This window comes from Panthera tigris, chromosome C1, assembly GCF_018350195.1.
Source record: "Panthera tigris isolate Pti1 chromosome C1, P.tigris_Pti1_mat1.1, whole genome shotgun sequence".
Lineage (NCBI taxonomy): Eukaryota > Metazoa > Chordata > Mammalia > Carnivora > Felidae > Panthera > Panthera tigris.
This window is the reverse complement of record NC_056667.1, coordinates 13,521,847-13,540,927: the sequence shown is the minus strand read 5'-3', so window position 1 is coordinate 13,540,927 and position 19,081 is coordinate 13,521,847. Positions and strand designations below refer to the sequence as shown.

Below are 19,081 nucleotides of genomic sequence, written 5' to 3'. Positions count from 1 at the left end.
ACCCAGGGTGAGCTTCGTAAGCTTCTCTGTGCCTCAGTTTTCTCATCTGCGGAATGGGGCCGGTCATAGTCCCCGTTAATGTGATCATCGAGCGAGATGGTGAATGGCGAGCACACAGCATGATGCCTGGTTCTTACTGGAACACCTGTCCTGGGTCAGGGGCCGTACATAAAGTACTATCTGCCAGGATCAACTTGATCCGGTTCTACTCTGTCTCCTGGGTGAGTATCTGTGCCCTTTACTCCCAGATGTTGGAAATGTCAGGGGCATGGGACCTGTCCTTAACCGAGTGGCAGAAGGTTAAGTTTGTGTCCGAGATAGCAGGACATGCTTTCTCTACCTCCGCAGGGCGTTCTCCCAGACCCCCCAGGGCCCACCATGCCCTAGGAAGGGATCATCCTAATTCTAGCCTCTTCTTCCCCCCCAGAGTTCTCAGGCTTCTCCACCTGTCCAGGTGTTTCCCCACCCCTTCGGCCATGGCAAGACCGTCACTATGTAAATGTCTGTGCAAATCCCCTGGTGTCGAGGCAGGGCCACCTCCGGGGACCCCTCACTTCCCAGCCATGGGACCCCGGGCCAGGGAAGTCTGCTCCCTCATCATCCTGCCGCGGCTCCTGGCTGAGCCGGCTGAGAACTCAGACTTCTACTTGGCTGGGGATTACCTCCTCGGCGGCCTCTTCACCCTCCATGCCAACGTGAAGGGCATCGTCCACCTCAACCTCCTGCAGGTGCCCCAGTGCAAGGGGTGAGTCGCCAGTGTGGGGCTGGAGGTGGCGACGGGGGCGGAGTGGGAAGCCTGGGCTGGTCCTGTGCTCCTCAGGGGACCACGCCAGGACCAAGGGCTCAAAATGCTCTTCCTCATTCATTGCCAGCCTCTCATCCCACATTATCCCCACCGGCCTGCAGGGAGACCCCGTGCGGTTCATGTTACCAAAGTCTTTGGCAATTGTATTCTGAAATATGGAGAGCTGGTTGTCCCGCCGCGTGTCTTAATAAATAAAGAGTTACAGGGTATTTGAGCCTGGAGGGGTTGTCGAGACCACCCCCACCTACTTTGTCAAGTGGGGAACTCCCACTGAGCCCATGTCAAGTCCAAGTCTAGAAACCAGGGGTTATGCCTTTGGAAGGCGGAAATGTGGTTTTTCGGTCGCAGGTTCTCAGACTGGAGGGGAAGGTTTGCATTTCTCTAGGGCTGCGGTTAGGTGGGAAGGGGTGCTTCCCTTCCAGGACCAGAAGGGATTTCCTCCACTCACCTTGTCCCCTGTGAGCCCCGGGGGTGGCTGCATCACTCAAGGTTGGGTGAGACACCTTCGCGCAAGCACGAAGGCTGGGATAGCGGACCCAGCGTGGGATGATGAGATAGCGACTTGGTGCAGAGAGGGTGAAGGCGTCCTGTGAGAGAGGGAGAGAAAAAAGAGTGTGTAAAAGCTGACTGCAAGAAGTGCCCCCTTTATGTGACGTCGGGGAAGATCACACGCTGGCTCGGGAATGACCAGTGTGGTGGTTACCAGTGACGGCACATTGGCGAGCGAATGTGCTGACGCCGGTGACGACAGAGGGGAGTTCAGTGATGGTGGTGATGCCGATAAGATTGAGAGCAGTAATAATGGTGATAATGCAAAGAGTGAAGACTATGGTGAGAATGGCGGTGGTGGTGATGGTGGTAGGTGACAACGATGAGATAAAAATGCCGGAATCTTCTGGAGTGGCTCCTTCTCGGGCCACTCCTCGGCTTTCCTATGGCAGGCAGAGGGGACTCCCCGGCTCTCCCATCCCTTCCCCCTCTCACTCTGGACCTGCCTCTCACCCCACCCCACGTGGCTCCCCCAGGTATGAAATAAGGGTGTTGGGCTACGATCTCATGCAGGCCATGCGCTTTGCAGGGGAGGAGATCAACAGCCAGAGCAGCCTGCTGCCTGGCGTGCTGCTGGGCTACGAGATGGTGGCTGTCGGCCGCACCTCCAACGACGTCCAGCCCGTGCTCCACTTCCCGGCAAAGGAGGACTGTTCCTTGCCCATCCAGGAGGACTACAGCCACTGGGTGCCCCGTGCGGTGGCTGTCCTCGGCCCTGGCAACTCTGAGTCCACTGTGACGGTGGCCCGCTTCCTCTCCCTCTTGCTCCTTCCACAGGGGAGGCCCCTGGGTCCTGGGGTAAGGAGCTGGGGGGCAGAGGAGTGGTTATCCAGGGGGCTCACTTCCCCCCACCGGTCCTGGGGGTAGGAGGAGGCGGGAAGTCGGGTCAGAATGTCAACCCCAATCCTAGGAAGGCAGCCCAGCCGCGTGGTTAAGAGCTCAGGCTTTGGAGGCAGACACACCTGGGTGTGCATCTTGGCTCTGCGTCTTGGCCATTGTGAGGTCTTGAGCAAACCTCTTAACTCTCTGAGCCTCATCTTCCCCACCTATAAAATGGGATGATAAGAGTTCCATCCTAGGGCTGTCTGAACGTTAAAGGCTTTAAGCTATGCGGGAGTTTGTAGGACACAGAAGCTAGTCGCTTATGTAATGGTACGTAAAGCATCTTGCACAAAGATGAAAACTCAGGAAGTGCTCGACACTATCTTGTACGGTTGCCCGGCACAAGGCCTGACGCATAAGAGGTCCTCAAAAAAGTGCCATTGGTATGACTACTGTCATTGTAAGTGTTGTCATCGTCATGATTAAAGGTGCCTCGACCAGAACTGGCATAAGGTTTTTATGCATTAAAAAAAAAAAAAAGTTTTCATGCCCTAAAAAGGCAGCTAGCACGAGGCTCGGCACATAGTAGGTAGTTACACTGTTTGCTGTCATTTTTGTTATGTAAAGTGCCAGGGGTCTGACACGTAGCAGGTGCTTAGTAAACATTAATACGCTTACATGAGGCATCTCGTCCAGGACTAAACTCATTCTTTCTTATGTTTAACAAATATTTATGGAGCAGGTGCTGTTGTAGGGCTGGGGATACGGCAGGGAACAACACCTAGAGCTCATCTCCTGGCGGGAGAGCCAGGCCATGTCCGTAAACACTGTGATATAGGCTGTTGGAAAGTGAGATGTGCACCGGACAGAATGAAAAGGCCAGCAGGGCGAGGGAGGCTGGACAGGTCGGTGGGCAGGCGGGTAGGGGGAGACCTCAGTTTCAAGCGGGGTGGCCAGGAGGCTCTTTCTGACAACTGGACAACCACCTGAGGGAGGGGAAGGGGTGAGGGAGCTATGTGGGTGCCTAGGAGAAGAGCGCTCCGGAAGAGGGGGCAGCGAATGCAGAGGCCGGCAGGAGCCTGGTGCGTTGGCCGAACCGGTGAGCAGCCCCGGGACCAGGCAGGACAGTAGGAGAAGACGAAGCCAGAGAGGCGAGGGCCGGGGTCAGTGGTGGAGCCCCTTGGGGGCCACGGAAGGACTCTGGCTGTCCTCGAGTGACATTAGGAGCTGTTGGGGAGTTTTGAGCTGAGGAGTAAGGTGACGGACAAGTGGTCGCAGAGGCCACCGGCTGCCACGAACAGCAGCAGAGACAGCCAAGGGGAAGGGTGGGGGGATGCTGTGGTGACCCCGGGGTGGGGGGGTGATGGCGGCCTGGTGAGGCCCTAGCTCACGCTGGCGGCCCTCCGCTCTCGGGCAGATCACCTACAGCGCCATCAGTGACGAGCTACGGGACAAGCAGCGCTTCCCGGCCCTTCTGCGCACAGCGCCGGGCGCCGATCACCAGACCGAGGCCATGGTGCAGCTGATGTTGTACTTCCGCCGGAACTGGATCATCGCGCTGGTGAGCAGCGGCGACTACGGCCGCGACAACAGCCAGCTGCTCAGCGATCGCCCGGCCGGCGGCGACATCTGCATCGCCTTCCGGGTGACGCTGCCCATGCCCCAGCCGAACCAGGCGGTGACGCAGTGGGAGCGCCGGCGCCTGAAGGCCATCGTGGACGAGCAGCGGCAGAGCTCTGCGCGCGTCGTGGTCCTGTTGTCGCCAGAGCTGGTCCTGCACAACTTCTTCCGCGAGGTGCTCCGCCAGAACCTCACGGGCATCGTGCGGATCGCCTTCGAGTCCTGGGCCATCGACCCGGTCCTGCACGACAGGCCCACGCGCTGCACAGGCTCCTGGGCTGCACCCAGACCAGCCGCTCCTAGCGGGTCGTTTATCCCTGGCAGGTGAGGCCCCGCCCACGGAGAGTCGGGGCCACACAGCGCAGCCGCCACAGCCCTGAGTGGTTGCCACGGAGACCACTGCCCTGCTCTAGCGTCCCCCTCTCTGGCCGGGTCCTGGGCAAACTGGCAGGAGAGGCCAGGGGACGTACCCTGTCCCCAGACACATAAAACCAGAAGTGCTTCATGGTGACAAAACTCCTTTTTTTTACATTAATGTAGTCCTCGCCATCCAAGATAGCCTGTCCCGGCAGGAGATTTGGGTGAAGTTCCCTGGAAGGAGGCCTGGCAGGCAGTGGGCACCCCGGGCCCCCTGCCGTTTCTCCAGGGTGGCGGCCTTGGGGGAGGACTTCTGTGTTCAGCTCTCTGAGGCTCTGCCTTGGGTTTATGCATCTTCTGTCGTCCCAGGTCTGGATGATTCAGAGGAGTAAGGAGGCAAGGAGTCGCCTGGATTCAGACCTGGAATTTAAATCTGTATTTTTCTGATCTGCGTGCGCGCGCACACACACACACACACACACACACACACACACCTAACCACGAAGTTTATGTGGGTAGAAGATTTTACTGAGGATCTGGAGGACCAGAGGGGAATTTCATCAGAGACGCACACTGTGCTTGAATGCTTCCTTGTTCGTTTGTTTGCTTTAAAGTTTGGGGCTTAGGTACTCCCCTAACGCTGTCTATATTTTGTCTTTATTCTCGCCTTCCTCCCCTCTTCTCGATCCCCCCTCCCCAAATGCTTGTCTGCTTCCTCCACAGAGCCATTGAGTTAGCTCTTTCAAAAACTCCCCCTTTCCCTTAATCTATTTATTTGTAACCTCTCTACCCCATAATCTCAGAGCCTAACCTTGCAACCTTAAGTGCTTATTTTTTTCTAAAACTACAATGATTCTTTAAAGGAATTCTAGCCTCAGCCAGCAGAATATTATATTTTACTGTGTGCCCTGCTACATTAATAATATACATAATTATTATGGGTGCTTTACTGTCTTTTGAGCATCCAGTGGGCCATGAGTGCCTGGAATACATCACCCTAAATCGTGGCCATCCTACGAGGTCGATAATCCACAGATAGGAAGGCTGAGACAGGGAGTCAAAGTGACCTGTCTGTGGTGGTTTTAGTGGTGAGCAGTGGTTCGTGGCTTTGAACCCAGGTCGGCCCTTTGAACCCGCCGATTTTCCCACCGTACTGTTCAGGTTTCCTAGACAACTGTGGCAACGGCTGTGATGAAGGACCAGTTGACTTCTTTCCTCTCCCAACAGTGGAGACCAGAGAGCACCAATCATGGCAACTCATTTCCTGAGCACCTGCAACGTGCCAGGCCCAGGCTGGGCCCTGCGGGTGCCCCGGATCCTCACCCTGGGAAGGACAAGGACAGTCGGGAAGATCTGTCTCTGCTGAGTGCTGCAGGAAGTCAGAGGTGCAATGTGTGTGTGTGTGTGTGTGTGTGTGTGTGTGTGCGCGAGGCGGCATCGCTGGGAGTGAGAAGGGCCAGGGAGGCACTGGACATCTCAGGAGGAGAATGGTGGTCTGGGTCGTGTGATCAGGCCACTGTGACCAAAGGATGGGGGACAAGGGGAGCTGCAGGTGACATTGGAGGGCATTAAGTGCCGGATGAAGGAGCTGGGGCTTTGCTCTAGACGCAGTAGGAGCCCACAGTGAGTTCCAAGGCAAGCACCGAAATTGCTGTTTTGAAGACAATCCAACAAGCCAGTTTGGGGTGGAGGTGGAGGGGTGACAGGGACAGGAAGTAGGGACCCCAGCCCATCATCCTATGGCAACGTCTCCCAGGGTCTCCACTGGCGTGAACAGTGGAAATGATGCCCTTTTGTGCAGACGCGTTAGACCACGATGCCCTCTGCCCGGGGGTAGATGCCACCCTACCGCGGGCACACGGCCCGGTGAGGGGACGAGCTGAGCTCCAGCTGTCCCTCTCCGTTACCCCAAAGGCCCCACTTGTGCAGGGCCCCCTCCCCCCAATGCTGGGTCATGCCACGCCAGCCTGAGGATTTTTCTCATAACTCTTACCCCGAAGTGTCTTTGTTGTGTTTATTTACTTGCCTTCTTGTTTATCGGCTCTTCCCCACCACCCTCCTCCTCCCAGACGTAGGCCGGGGAGAGCAGGGACCTTTCAATCCTACCGTCCTGTTCTGTGCTGCTAGAACCGGATCTGGCTCAGAGTTGACTCTCAGTGGATATTTCTTGAATGAATGAATGAATGAATGAGCCCCTACTATGTCCCGGCACTGTGCTAACCCCTCTGTGTGAATTATCATCTATCCCCAGACACCCTGTGACTAACCACTGTTACTCGATGGCTGCTGCCCATACAGAGGGGAGATGGAGGTTCAGAGGAGTGACGGTCGCCCAGCTAGGGAGTGGCCAGGGGGTGGTGATGCTCCAGGACAGGGGCAGTGGGGATGGAGAGGAGGGCGCCCCTCGGAGAGGCGGGGAGGAGGGGGAGGCCCGGGTGAAGGGGAGACTTGGAGATAGAGGCCAGGAGGGCGCTCCGCCCGTGATGATGGGGAGGGGGCGATTAGGGGGAGGCTGGGGAAAATCCAGGCTGGCAAATGAGAGGGGGCTTCGGGAGTCCAAGGGAAGATCTTCAGCAGGTCGTGGAATCATAGAGCGTTGGAGTTGCAAGGTGTTCTCAGAGTCTTGGGGTCCCATCCTTTTACTTAATGGGGTTGGGACTGGGGCCCTTGGGGCTCTAACAGTGACCAGCCGGCCGGGACCACAGGCCACCTGCTCACCACCCTCACTGGCTCTTCACTGCGTCCTTCTCTCCGCCTCTGTCCACCCCAGCGTCTCAGCTGTGGCCCATCTGTCCGTCCGTTGGGAGGCAGAGAGCTTTGTCCTCAGGCAGACCTGGGTTTGAGTCCAGCTTGGCCCCATTAGCGGTGCAGCCTGGGGCAAGTTAATTAATATCTCTGAGCCCCAGGTTCCTCCTGTGCTGGCTGGAAAGGATAATACGCACCCTGCTGAGCTTTTGTGAGGATTAGCAGTGATGCGTGCACGTTACCTGCTGCCGAGTAGAAGCCGAATGTCCTTCTCTTTCTCCTCATTCATTTCTGGACAATAGTCCTCCGCTCAGGAGGGTTGCAGGGCCAATACTTTCTGACCCCCTGCCTTCGAGCCCTGGAATCCGACACCAGGACCTGGTTCCCTGTGGGCCCTTCACGGCATCCGGATCCCCATCCAGAGGCCGCCACCGGGGAGGAGTTTCCTCCTCTCAGCTCCCAAGACCACTGCCCTCGGTCCCAGCAACATGTGCAAATTCCAAAGAGGCTTCTGGAGACCTCACTCCCTGGGCAGAGCAGGAAGAAGGCTAGGGCCCGAAGCACTTGGCTGTCTGTCTGTCGGTCCCCGAGGCGAGGTGAGCTCTGGACCCCCAAGACATAGCCCAATAGACTCTCTCATTTATGGAGGGAAAGCCGAGGAGTCAGATTGATGGGGTATCTAAGTTGGAAGCTCTTTCGAGGGCGGGGGGTGGGGGGGTGGTCTGCCCAGAGAGGTTCAGTGACTTGGCCAAAGTCACACAGCAAATTGAGGAAGGAGCTCAGATTGGGATTCAGGCCAAAGGATGCCCAGTCCAAAGCGTGTTCCAGTTTGTACAGCTTCCGCATTCACAGAGTGACGGGGGATGGCACGGGGGAGAGACCGGAGGGTCGCCTGCAACTGTGGGGAAGCCGGAAGCACCCAGGGGGCAGGGGTGGGGGCAGCTGACCCTTGCAAGTGAGAGAGGCGGTGGACTCTGGAGCCCAGGTGTTGGGTCCCCGCGGCATGGCCGAGGTGACTTCCGGGGAGCAGGAACAATGTCGACACCTCGGCCGGAGGGGAGCACTTCCTAGTTTGCAGGCCCTGTGCTAAGCTCCCAACATTGGGAAACTCACGTGTTGCTTCAGAGCCCGGGAGACAGGGTTTTTGTTGTCCTACTTTGCGGAAGAGGAGACTGGAGCTCACGGAGGTTGGGCGACAGGCCCAAGGCTCAGAGCAGGTGGCAGAGCTGGTGCCTGAACCCAGGTGTGTCCGACGACAGAGCCGGGGCTCCCAGCCGCTGCCTCCCGGGTGGCCACATCTGCGGTCTCATTGCCCCCTTGTAGGGATGTGGACGCCCAGTCTCGTGGGGTAGTCACTCCCCCCCAGATCGGGCCCGACTTCTGACGCCAGCTTCGCTTCCTTTCCCTGTGGCCTCTCCAGCTGCTTCAGGAAATCTGGAAGGTCAGCTTCACCCTCCTGGGCCACCGGATCTTTTTTGACCAGCGAGGGGACCTACTCATGCGCCTGGAGATCATCCAGTGGCGGTGGGACCTGAGCCAGGACCTTTCCGGAGCATCGCCTCCTACTGCCCGGTGCTACGACGGCTGAGGGCCATCCGTGACGTCTCCTGGCACACGGCCAACAACACGGTCAGCTCTCGGAGGGCTGGTGGGGGGCTGGGACCTGGGTCTGGGCACTGGCTCGTGCAGGGGTGGCAAGGGCCCTGTGGACCTGAGATCCATTATCGAGCAATGATGGCGTCCCTATTTGTGGGTGTCCCTCCTCCCATTGACTAAGCACTGTGGAAGTCTAGAGCTTTCTGGATCCTCAGGACCCAGGGGCTCAGGGGGCTGCGCAAAGTGAACGTTAGGGGGACACGTGTGTGCTAAGGACTTCAATTCTCATGTCAACCCTGGGAAATAGAGAGTACTGTTCCTCCTGTCTTTGGCGTTGGAAAACTGGAGGCACAGAGGGGGTCGCGTGACCCATAAAAGGCCACACAGCTTTCGCACGTCTCTATACGCAGCATTCAGTCTACATCCCATCGATTAGTACTCGCGTTTTGGGGACAGTAGCTGTGCCTTCACCTGTGTCTGACATCTGTCAGTCTGAAAGCTCCTTTGTTTTACCCTCTTAGGTTACAAGCTGTCAGAATGGCCGCGATGTGGGGAAGGGTAGAGACCCAGCCTCGTGGGGAGCGGGGGAGGTGGGGGGATCTAAAAGTTCAAAGAGCCAGGGCACCTGGGTGGCTCAGTCGGTTAAGCATCCGACTCTGGATCTCAGCGCAGGTCTTGATCTCAGGGTCGTGAGTTTAGACCCCTGTGTTGGGCTCCGTGCTGGGCGTGCAGCCTACTTAAAAATAATAATAAAAAAAAGCTCCGCCTGCCTTCACCAGTCCTCCCGATGGACTGCACACTTTATCCACAGTTTCTGTGGTCCCGGGTGCCTCTAGTTCCTATGCTTCGTGGGGGTTTTTATGGAGTCAGTTGGGTTGGTGTCTTTAATGGTTTGCTAGGGCTGCTGTCACAAAGGGCCACAGTCTGGGGGTTGGAAGTCCAACTCAAGCCGTCAGTAGGGTTGGTTCCTTCTGGAACCCTCTCCAGAGGGAGGATGTTCCAGGCCTCTCTCCCAACTTCTGGTGGTTAGCTGGCCATCGCTGGCTTTCCTTGGCTTGGGGTTTTCTCACCCGACCTCTGTGGTCACCTCCACGGGCACTCTCCCTGTGGGGGTATCTGTCTCCAAATCTCCCCTTTTATAAAGACATGGGTCATATTGGAGTGGGGGCCCGCCCTACTCCAGGATGACCTCGTCTTAACTGATTACCTCTGAAATGATCCTAGTTCCAAGTAAATTCACATTTTTAGGTCCTGGGGTTTCAGACTTCAGTGAACTTCGAGGGGATGCAAGTCAACAAATAACAGTGTCTTTGCCTGGGGTTTTTCCTGGGAAGCAGAGCCTGAGGCAAGGGTTTATGTGCAGTTTATTCCAGGATATGCTCCATGGGAGCAGGAGTGGGTGATGGGGGAGAGTCCATTAGGGATAGAGAGAAAGTCAGTAGCAGGGAATGTTCTTAAGCTGGACACCGACTGTGAGCTCGATCTTACTGGAACCTTCCGAGGGACCACTTTGGAATTGTCCCCAAGGGAAGGAAGAGGATGGAATGGATCCACTGGTCTGTACCACCCCCCTCCCCGCTGTGGCCCAAGGTCGCCGCACGGGGCATTAACTCCCTTGTGCTTCCAGGTCACACATGTGTGGGTGCCCAGCAGCTCCCCACGAGCATCTCACACGACAGCCCCCGGGCAGAGAGCGAAAGAGACCGAGTGCAGCTTAGGGGAGGTGCTGACAGGTAACCCCTGCGTGGATTGGTTGCTATGGCAGGGGCAGGACTAGAAGGTGGGCTGAGAAAACGTGAGAGAAGCCACAGAGATGGATGGCCACCCGTCGCTGTGCTCACGTCCTCCCCACAGCTTGGTGGGCTGGCACGTTTGGGGCAGCAGCCAGCCCGGCGTCTTCACGGGGACTCGAGTGGACACCATCACAGGCCCTGCAGCTGCAGTGGGGGCCAGGTGGAGCCGCTGTTCCTCATCCCTCCCTTCCGCCATCCATTCCGGAGTCCTTCGCCCTTGGCCACCTGGCTGGTGGGGTGTTCCGGACATTTGTCCCCGGGTGTCTGAGCCCGCAGTCGCCTTGTCCGTGCCGGCCCGTGGTTGTGGCAGGTGTCCAGTAATGACCCGGCCACTGCGCTGAATCTTCTGGACTCCAGACCTACTCCTTCCTACCCTCTTGTGTGGTGGGGACCTGGCCCCTCCTGCTAATCCAGGTTAACTACCTCCTCCTTTCTTGGCCTTCTCGTTCCCTGACGTGCGGCCCCTGAAAAGCCAGGAGGTAACCTAGCACCCATTTTGTCTGGGGATATGTAGACATGTTCCCTCTTTGGAGGCCAGACCCTGGATTCCAGAAGAGTCCAGCCTGTGGGGACAAAAAGCACCGGTTCTACAATGAGCCCCCGAGAACAATGGTGAGCGTGGCCGAGCCTTCTTCCGCCCCGTGGTGGCTGGACCCACGTGTTCTAGCTGTTGGGGCCACAGTGCTACATACCCGCCTTTCATTCAATGCTTATACCTCACCCTGAAGGGCAGTGTCCCTACCCTCAAGGTGTTGTCTGTCCCCCAGCTGGTACCTTACCTGAACGCTTAATACACCATACCGTCGTTTTATCAGACGGGATACTTCTCGATGGTGGTGTGGAATGTGTTGGTATCAGTGGATCCTGTGGTCATGTGCCCACATCACACCCCCTTTGCCGCACAATGGGTCTCTTGTCTGGGGTGACTTTGTGGGGGGCCCCATGACAGTAACTCGTTCACTCTGTACGCCCTGGGATGGGGGTGCTGCGTGGCAGACAGGGAGGCACGTTCTTACACGGATGAGTCAGTGCTCCCTCCAGGGAAGAAGGCACCTGCGGTTGATAGATGGGCCGGCATCCATGTAGAATGGTACCAAATCAAGGGCTCAGTGTGGGTTCCGGGCTGGAAGGTTAGGTGTTCAGCGGTGCCGACCACGGAGAGGAAGCCCACGCCGCTGAGCTCCCGCCCACAGCCCCCATCCTCGCCACCGCGGGCACTCCGTGCAAGCCCCGGGGCGGCTGACCCGTACTGGAAGCTTCATCCTGTCCATCTGGTTCTTCATCGCTCCCTGGGTTCTCGACGGGCATGGGCCCGAGACACAAAGATCATCAGGCTTTGCGCTCACTCTCGTACATCCACGCACACACCCTTCCGCCCAGACGATGTCCTCTCCACTCTTCTGGTCTTGTTCTTTCCAGGCCCACCGAGCAGCCGGCCAAGCCATTCGTCGCTGCCCAGCCGTCCAGGAATATCCGCTCTCCAGGGCCTTTCTCCGTCCACACCAAGTGAACAAACACGTGCTGTGCTCTCAACTCTACCCCCTGGGGACCGCCCTTCGGGGGCGTCCCCGAGAGGAGCCTAGTGTGGCAACGGTCCGTTTTGAGCTCACGTTAATATATCAAGCTGGGGATAGATTACCTGTGAATCACTGACCTAAGACACATACATGTCTGTGCCCCCTCCCCGCTGCCCCCGGGGCCTGCTTTGGCCTGATCCCAAATGTGCCATTTCCGTTGCGTGGACATGTGCCACTCTTCCTGCCTGACCACGCAGCTCCGTGCCTCTGAGAGTCACTTGATGTCCTGAGGCCACGTGCTTGTTCTCCACGAAGGCCCGGCAGGACACCAGGAGCTGATTTTCAAGTAGAGAGTCGTACTCTGGTGGAAGGTATGTTACAGCTACGTTTTGCAACCTCTCATACTGGGGCTGGACCCTCTTGTCCCCTGCAGGTGACGCTGGCATCAGCAAATCTGCTTGGCCACATGGCCCGAGTGGCAAGGACAGCACGTCCTACAGCCAGAGCCTGCTTCAGAGTCCTCCTCCGGGCTTGTCATCGTTTGCCTGGAAACCGGACGTCGTCCGAGCCACCTGATAAATGCGGGTTGCAGCAGTCTTTCCAAGAGCGATTTATGCGGTCGCCCCCGATCTCGAGAGGTTCGCCAAGTGCCATACGTCTCTAACGGCAGAAGGCAGAAGATGTCACAAGTCGCTCTGTCGCGTAGACAGGATGTCCTGGCCTTTCCCAGACCACAGGAGCCCTGAAAGCATCGCCGGTGTGTCAGAGCCCTTATCATATACCCTCGTACCTAAGTATTTGTGTCTCGCGTGGGCATGAAGGGTGCTTCCTGCTTCCTACTCACCAGATCCCGTCGGTACGATGCCATGAATAAAGTGGACCCGCATGATGTTCTGCCGAATGTCAGAGCGATCCAGTGCCATGTGGACAGAGAACAGTACAAGAGTAAACTTAACTGCAATAAGACAGCAAATGGTAGTGATTTGAGAGCTTTCTCTTCTTTTAATCAGGCATTTAGAGCTGCACAATCCCCTCTAAGTACTGCGTTCACTGCCTTCTATAAGTTTGGGTATATATTAATGTAAAATAATTTTTTAATGTTTATTTTTGAGAGAGAGAGAGAGAGACAGAGGCAGAGCATGAGCTGGGGAGGGGCAGAGAGAGAAGAAGACACAGAATCGGAAGCAGGCTCCAGGCTCCGAGCTGTCAGCACAGAGCCCGACGCGGGGCTCGAACCCACAAGCCGTGAGATCATGACCTTGAGCCGAGGTCGGATGCTTAACCGACTGAGCCACCCAGGCTCCCTGAAACTTTATACTTCTCAAACACTAACTCCCCACTCTCCCCTCCTTCCCGCCCCGGAAGCCACCCTTCTATTTTGTGGTCCTATGAATTGGACTCAGAATCTCCTATAAACGGAACCACACAGCATTTGTCTTCCGTGACTGGCTAATTTCACTCAACATCATGTTCTTACGGTTCATCCGTTTTGTGGCGTGTGTCAGAATTTTCTTCCCTCTTTAGACTGAATAATTCATTACAGGTATATATCACATCTCGCTTATCCGTTCATCCATCAATGGACACTTGGGTCGCTTCTTCGTTTAAGCTATCGTGAATAACGCTGCATTAAACATGGGTGTACAAATGTGTCTTTGAATCTCTGCTTTCAATTCTTTTGAGTAGACACCCAGAAGTGGAAGCCGGATCGTGTGTTAATTCTGTTTTTAATTTTTTGAGGAATTGCCATACCGTTTTCCACCACCACCATCCCCGTCTACACTCCCGGCGGTGAATGAGGAGGTCCCGGTTCCTCTGCATCCTTGCCAGCCCGGGTTATGACCCGTTTTTTTGATAGCAACCATCCCAATGGGCGTAGGCTGGTCTCTCACTGTAGCTTTGATTTGTCTTTCCCTCATGATTACTGATTGAGCAGCTTTTCAAGTACTGATTCGCCATGTGTGTATCTTCTTTGGAGAAATCTCTATTCAGGTCCTTTGTCCATTTCTGAGTTATCATGTTTTAGGAGTTCTTTGTATATGCTGGATATTAATCCCTTGGTAGATGAACAACATGCAGATATTGTCTCCCATTCTGTGGGATGCCTTTTTACGCTCTCCATACATTACTCTCTGTCGTTTGGTGGACAAACGTTTTCCATTTTCACGAAGTCCTATCCAGGAAGGTCATTGCCAGATCCAGTGTCCTGAAACTTGTGCCCGGTGTTTTCTTGTAGCGGTTTTTATGATTTTAGGTCTCCCTGTGAGTCATGGATCCATTTTGAGGTACCCGCACGTGGCATTAGGTCCAACTTTATTCTTTTGTACGTGGATATCCAGCGTTCCCAGCACCATTCATTGGAAAAACGATCTTTCCCCCACTGAATGGTCTTGGAACACCCGTCAAAAATCATTTGACCGTATGTGTGAGGGTTTGTGTCTGGACTCTCTGTTCTATTTTATTGGTCTGTATGTGTGTCTTTAAAAAAAACAAATACAAAACTCTTTTTTTAAATCTTTCTTTATTCTTGAGAGAGAGACAGGGTGTGAGCAGGGGAGGGACAGAGAGAGAGGGAGACACAGAATCCGAAACAGGCTCCAGGCTCTGAGCTGTCAGCACCGAGCCCGACGCGGGGCTCGAACCCACAAACAGCGAGATCGTGACCTGAGCCAAAGTCGGACGCTCCACCGACTGAGCCCCCCAGGCGCCCTGTATGTGTGTTTTTATGCCAGCACCACAGCGCTTGGGTTACTGTAGCTTCGCAGTTCAGTGTTGAAGTCAGGAAATATGCATCCCCAGTTTGTTCTTTTTCAAGATTGCGTTGGGAACTCAGGGTCCCTTGAGATGCCATCTGAATTTTAGGATGCGTTTTGCCCCACTCTACAAAGTGAAGTTGTTCCCTCCCATCACCGAAAACTCCAGGAGTGGACCTTGAGACTCCAGGCACGGATAGATCCAGGGTCTCATTCCCTCCAGATCTCAGGTCCTTCCTTGGAATGTCCTCCCTCTATGGAGACACGGTGGCTGCTGGCAGCCCCAGAGCCACATCTTATCTGCCCGGCAATCTCAGAAAGTCTCCGTCTCGACAGTCGCGCGCTGTTACCTGAAGAAGGTGGACCAGGTCTCAGGCAGGCCAAACGCGGGGGGGGGGGGGTCCCTACAAAGGTCCCGTTCTAGTGGCAGTCCCTACTCCTTCCCCATCCCGGACAGGGGCCAGGCTCCGTTTCCTGAGCATCCTGCTGGTTGGGCTCAGGATCTCTTGCCTTCCTCCCTCCAGATCCCTGTGTCCATGTGTTCCAAGGACGGCCAGCCTGAGGAAGAAGCCTGCCGGTATGCATCCCTGCTGCTTCGAGTGTCTCGACTGCCTTCCAGGCACCTTCCTCAACCAAACTGCATGTGGGACTCGCAGACCCACACCCCTGCCCCGCCCTGGGGCTCTCAGGGCCCTTCATCTTTGGCAGGGTCTCTGGAGTCTCATCCAGGGGACACAGGTGTCCAAAGGCCACGGACCATGTCTGATTCCGCTTGTATCTCCCTAACCGCTGGTGTAAGAAAAATCTTCAATGCTGTGAGGGCGTGGGGGTGGGAGAAGGAACAGCCCTCAAGCAGGCGGGGCTGTAACTGATCCCTTCTGCACACACATGTAGCTGAGGGCCCAGGGGGGTCAGGCCAGAGAATGTCCACTGGATGAATGAATGAATGAATGAACGAACAAACAAACACACAAATGAATGAATGTCTCTGTCCGTAGAAGAAATGTTTCAGGCAGACAGGGCTAGGATCTGATTTCTCTCTGTGGCCTCCCAAGTGCCTCGTGTAGTTCGGAGCATATAATGTTTGCTCGGTGAATGTTTATTGAGTGACATCCTTGATGAGAAGAATTGACATCTCCCCCTATAGATCAGAAACTCCAGGAAGGGGGGGGACAATGTCATCCCTCCAGTGTTTAGCACAGTTCACCGTTGGGGCCGAATTATTTTTTTTTCATGACCTCACAGATTAGTAACTAAGCGGTCTGTACATCTACCGATCCGAGTACTTACGACGTGCCCAGCAGAGCCCAGGGCACAGAGTAGGTGCTCAACAAAAGTTTGTTTGCAATTGGTCGGTAGCCGGAAGTCTGGGGGCTCGGTTTTATCCACGTCTGTGCTCTCCCATCTCAGATGCCTATCACAGTGGATGGCGCTCAAGAAGAAACTTGAATAAACAGTCGAATGTCCATCTCACCAGAGGGTACGGTCTTGGAAGGGAGGCATTACGGTCGCCAGGCTCTGAGTCAAGGGGACCTTGGACCACATCCTGCCTCTGTAACTGTCTGGTTTTGTAACTGCCTGGAGGAGCCTCAGATGCCACATCTGTGAAATGGGGTGGCAGTGAGGATCTGATGGGCCGGTGGATACGAGGGACGCAGTGAGAGGTGGCTACGACCGCAGGCATCGCCCTTGGCTCGCCCCCTCCCTGCCCCTACAGCCTGGCCGGGTGCAGGTGCAGAGGATGTGGGTGCTGGGAAGGTGGGTATATCTGACGGGAACTGCTGTGGGCTCTCGCAGACGAGTTTGGCTGCCGGCCCTGCCCGAGTTGCGGGTGGTCCCGGAGGAACGACGCCTCCTGCTTCAAGCGGCGGCTGGCCTCCCTTGAATGGCGAGAGGCACCCGCCGTCGCTGTGGCCGTGCTGTCCATCCTGGGCTCCCTCCGCACCCTGGCCATCTTGGTGATCTTCTGGAGGCACCGCCACGCGCCCATGGTTCGCTCGGCCGGGGGCCCCAGGTGGTTCCCGATGCCGATGCCACTGCCGCTGGCATAGGTGACGGTCCCCATGTACGTCGGGCAGCCCGCGTTTTTCATGTGCCTCGGCCGCCAGACCCTCTTCGCCCTCTGCTTCACCGTCTGTATCTCCTGTGTCACCGTGCGCTCTTTCCAGATCGTCCGCGTCTTCAAGATGGCCAGGCGCCTCCCGCGTGCCCACGGCTACTGGGTCCGCTACCACGGGCCCTGTGTCTTCGTGGCGGGCAACGTGCTGGCCACGACCGCCGAGCCCGTCGCCCGCCCCGGCCCCGATGACCCCAAGATCGCGGTTCTCGCCTGCAACTACCACAAAGTGCTGCTGTTCAACACCAGCCTGGACCCGCTCCTGTCCGTGGCGGCTTCAGCTTCGCCTACGTGGGCAAGGAGCTGCCCACCACCCACAACGAGGCCAAGTTCATCACCTTCCGCATGACCTTCTACTACCTCTTCCATCTCCCTCCGTACCTTCATGTCTGTCTACGAGGGGGTCCTGGTCACCATCCTGCACCTCGTGGTCGCAGTGCTCAACCTTCTGGGCGCTTTGGCCCCTGGGCTACTTCGGCCCCAAGTGCTGCGTGGTCCTCTTCTAACCGGATCGCAACACGCCCGTCTACTTCAGCAGCATGATTCAGGGCTACAGCACGGGAAGGACTAGCACTGCCCCCTGGCTGCCCAGGGGGCCAGAGGGCTCCACCCTGGGAGATGGAGACCCGGGGTGGGGGTAGGGGTGGTGGTGACTCGTTCAGCCCCTGCTGGGAGCAGGGACGCCACCCCGCCCTACTCTCTGATTTGGCCTCCCCCTCCAGGTTCTCTGCACCCTGGCCGTTTTTACCCACCCGCTGGTGGATGCCTAAAAATACTCACGCTTTCCCTGCAGCTGTTTGGCTTGCCAGGCACCGCCACCCATGCTAGGAAAAGGATCCGGGGTGACCTCCCTATTGGTCTCCAAGACAGAGGTGGATCGGAGCAGCCCACAGTCGCCATCTGGTGGTCACAGCGGGTGTCCGCAGGTTCCGGCTCGGGGCAGCCATGCTGGAAGGCTGGGCTGGGGCTGGTGTTGGGGGACATCTGCCCGGCATCATTCACTCCCTGCCCACGTGTCTGCGCCTCACCTCCCAGACTCCCCCGCCCCCCAGCTTGGAACCCAGCTTGGGACCCAGCTTCTCTGAGTCATGGCTGCGCATAGGGGCTGCTTCATAAAATGCTTATGAATAAACCTCCCTTGGGTGAAACGAAGGCGTTTCCTTCTTGTTTCCAGAGGTTCCCCCCTCCCCCCACCCCGCCCCAAGAAAGAAGACTGGGATCAGAGACCTCAGCTTCCATTTCCGCGTTGCCACTTCTGAGCCGTGTACTCTGGGCCAATTCTATTTACTGTTTCAGAGCCTACACGGCCCCTTCTCTAAAATAGGAACAATAAACCAAGGGCACCCTTGACACACTGTGTATTAGCCAATTTGACGACAAATTATATTTAAAAAGATTAAAAATAAATCAGATAAAATAGGAACAATACCTACTTCGCCGGGACGTCGGAGGATCAGAGAGAATGGGCGTGAAGTGCATACAGTAGGTAGTCAATAAATGCAACCATTTTGCAAGTTCACATGTTCCCTTGAACCATCAGGCTTCAAAAGGAGGTTGTGTCTCCTTTTTACACCCATATGTCCATGGTATATGTTCGAGTCCGTGGTACCAGCCTCTTGTGGCAACTGGCTTTGCCCCCAGCAAATTCTGGGCGTCGTCTTGCGGTGCTTGGGCCCCCCATGTGCTCGGAGCCGCCCCGGCACCGCTGAACCTGGAAGACACTGCCATGCTGAGTTTAGCTGTGCCCGTGCCCATCACCCTCGATGGCGGGAGGAGCCCTGACTTCGCCGTCCAGGGGTCAGAGCCGGCCTGTCACAGCTCACCAGGGAGCCCCAACTTCCCTGCCGACGCCTCCGAGCTGCAGCCTGGAGAGGCTGAGCGACGGGCTCAGGAATCAGTGACTGGGGTGACCTCGTGACTGTGTCAGGACTCCCCTGGGAGTGATTCCTGGATTGGCCCAACACCGGCCCTGGCAGGAGCAACTTTCCGGAAGCTTCATGTGCGGCACGGAAGGCAGGACTATCTCCCTCTGGTCCTGAGTCTCTGTCCTTCATGCTTCAAGGTGGCGGGTGATGGGATCTCGCTTTGAATCACCTGGAGTTTGGGAAAACAGCCTTCGTATTTTGGGAGCTGCTTCTCCATAACAGCAATGGCAGGGACGGTCCCCGTTTCCCTTTCCTGAGCGTCTTTCCAGAGCCGGCCCACAGCAGGTGCTCCACGAATATCGACCGGACAGCTGAGTCACGGTGCTCGTCTCCCCTTCTCCTCCACTACTGTTCCCTCAGGCCACTGCATCATGAATCCCATTCATGCCCCGTGGCCTTGCGTGCTGGACCCTGAGAAGCATCTAGAAATACAAGACAGGGGTGCCTGGGTGGCTCGTCGGCTGAGAGTCCGACTCTTGATTT

At 56.4% G+C, this 19,081-nt stretch overlaps 1 protein-coding gene across 1 annotated transcript; it reads left to right on the top strand.

The window, feature by feature from the left end:
• The first annotated feature begins 563 nt into the window (after window positions 1-563).
• Window positions 564-18,591, top strand: TAS1R2 (taste 1 receptor member 2). The gene is given in 13 exon segments (XM_042997661.1): window positions 564-745; window positions 1,831-2,152; window positions 3,594-4,120; window positions 5,381-5,459; window positions 8,289-8,436; window positions 8,439-8,527; window positions 15,082-15,116; window positions 15,118-15,200; window positions 16,355-16,942; window positions 16,945-17,029; window positions 17,031-17,133; window positions 17,135-17,304; window positions 18,315-18,591. Coding segments are annotated over 13 exon segments (2,688 nt in total).
• Window positions 18,592-19,081: the final 490 nt, after the last annotated feature.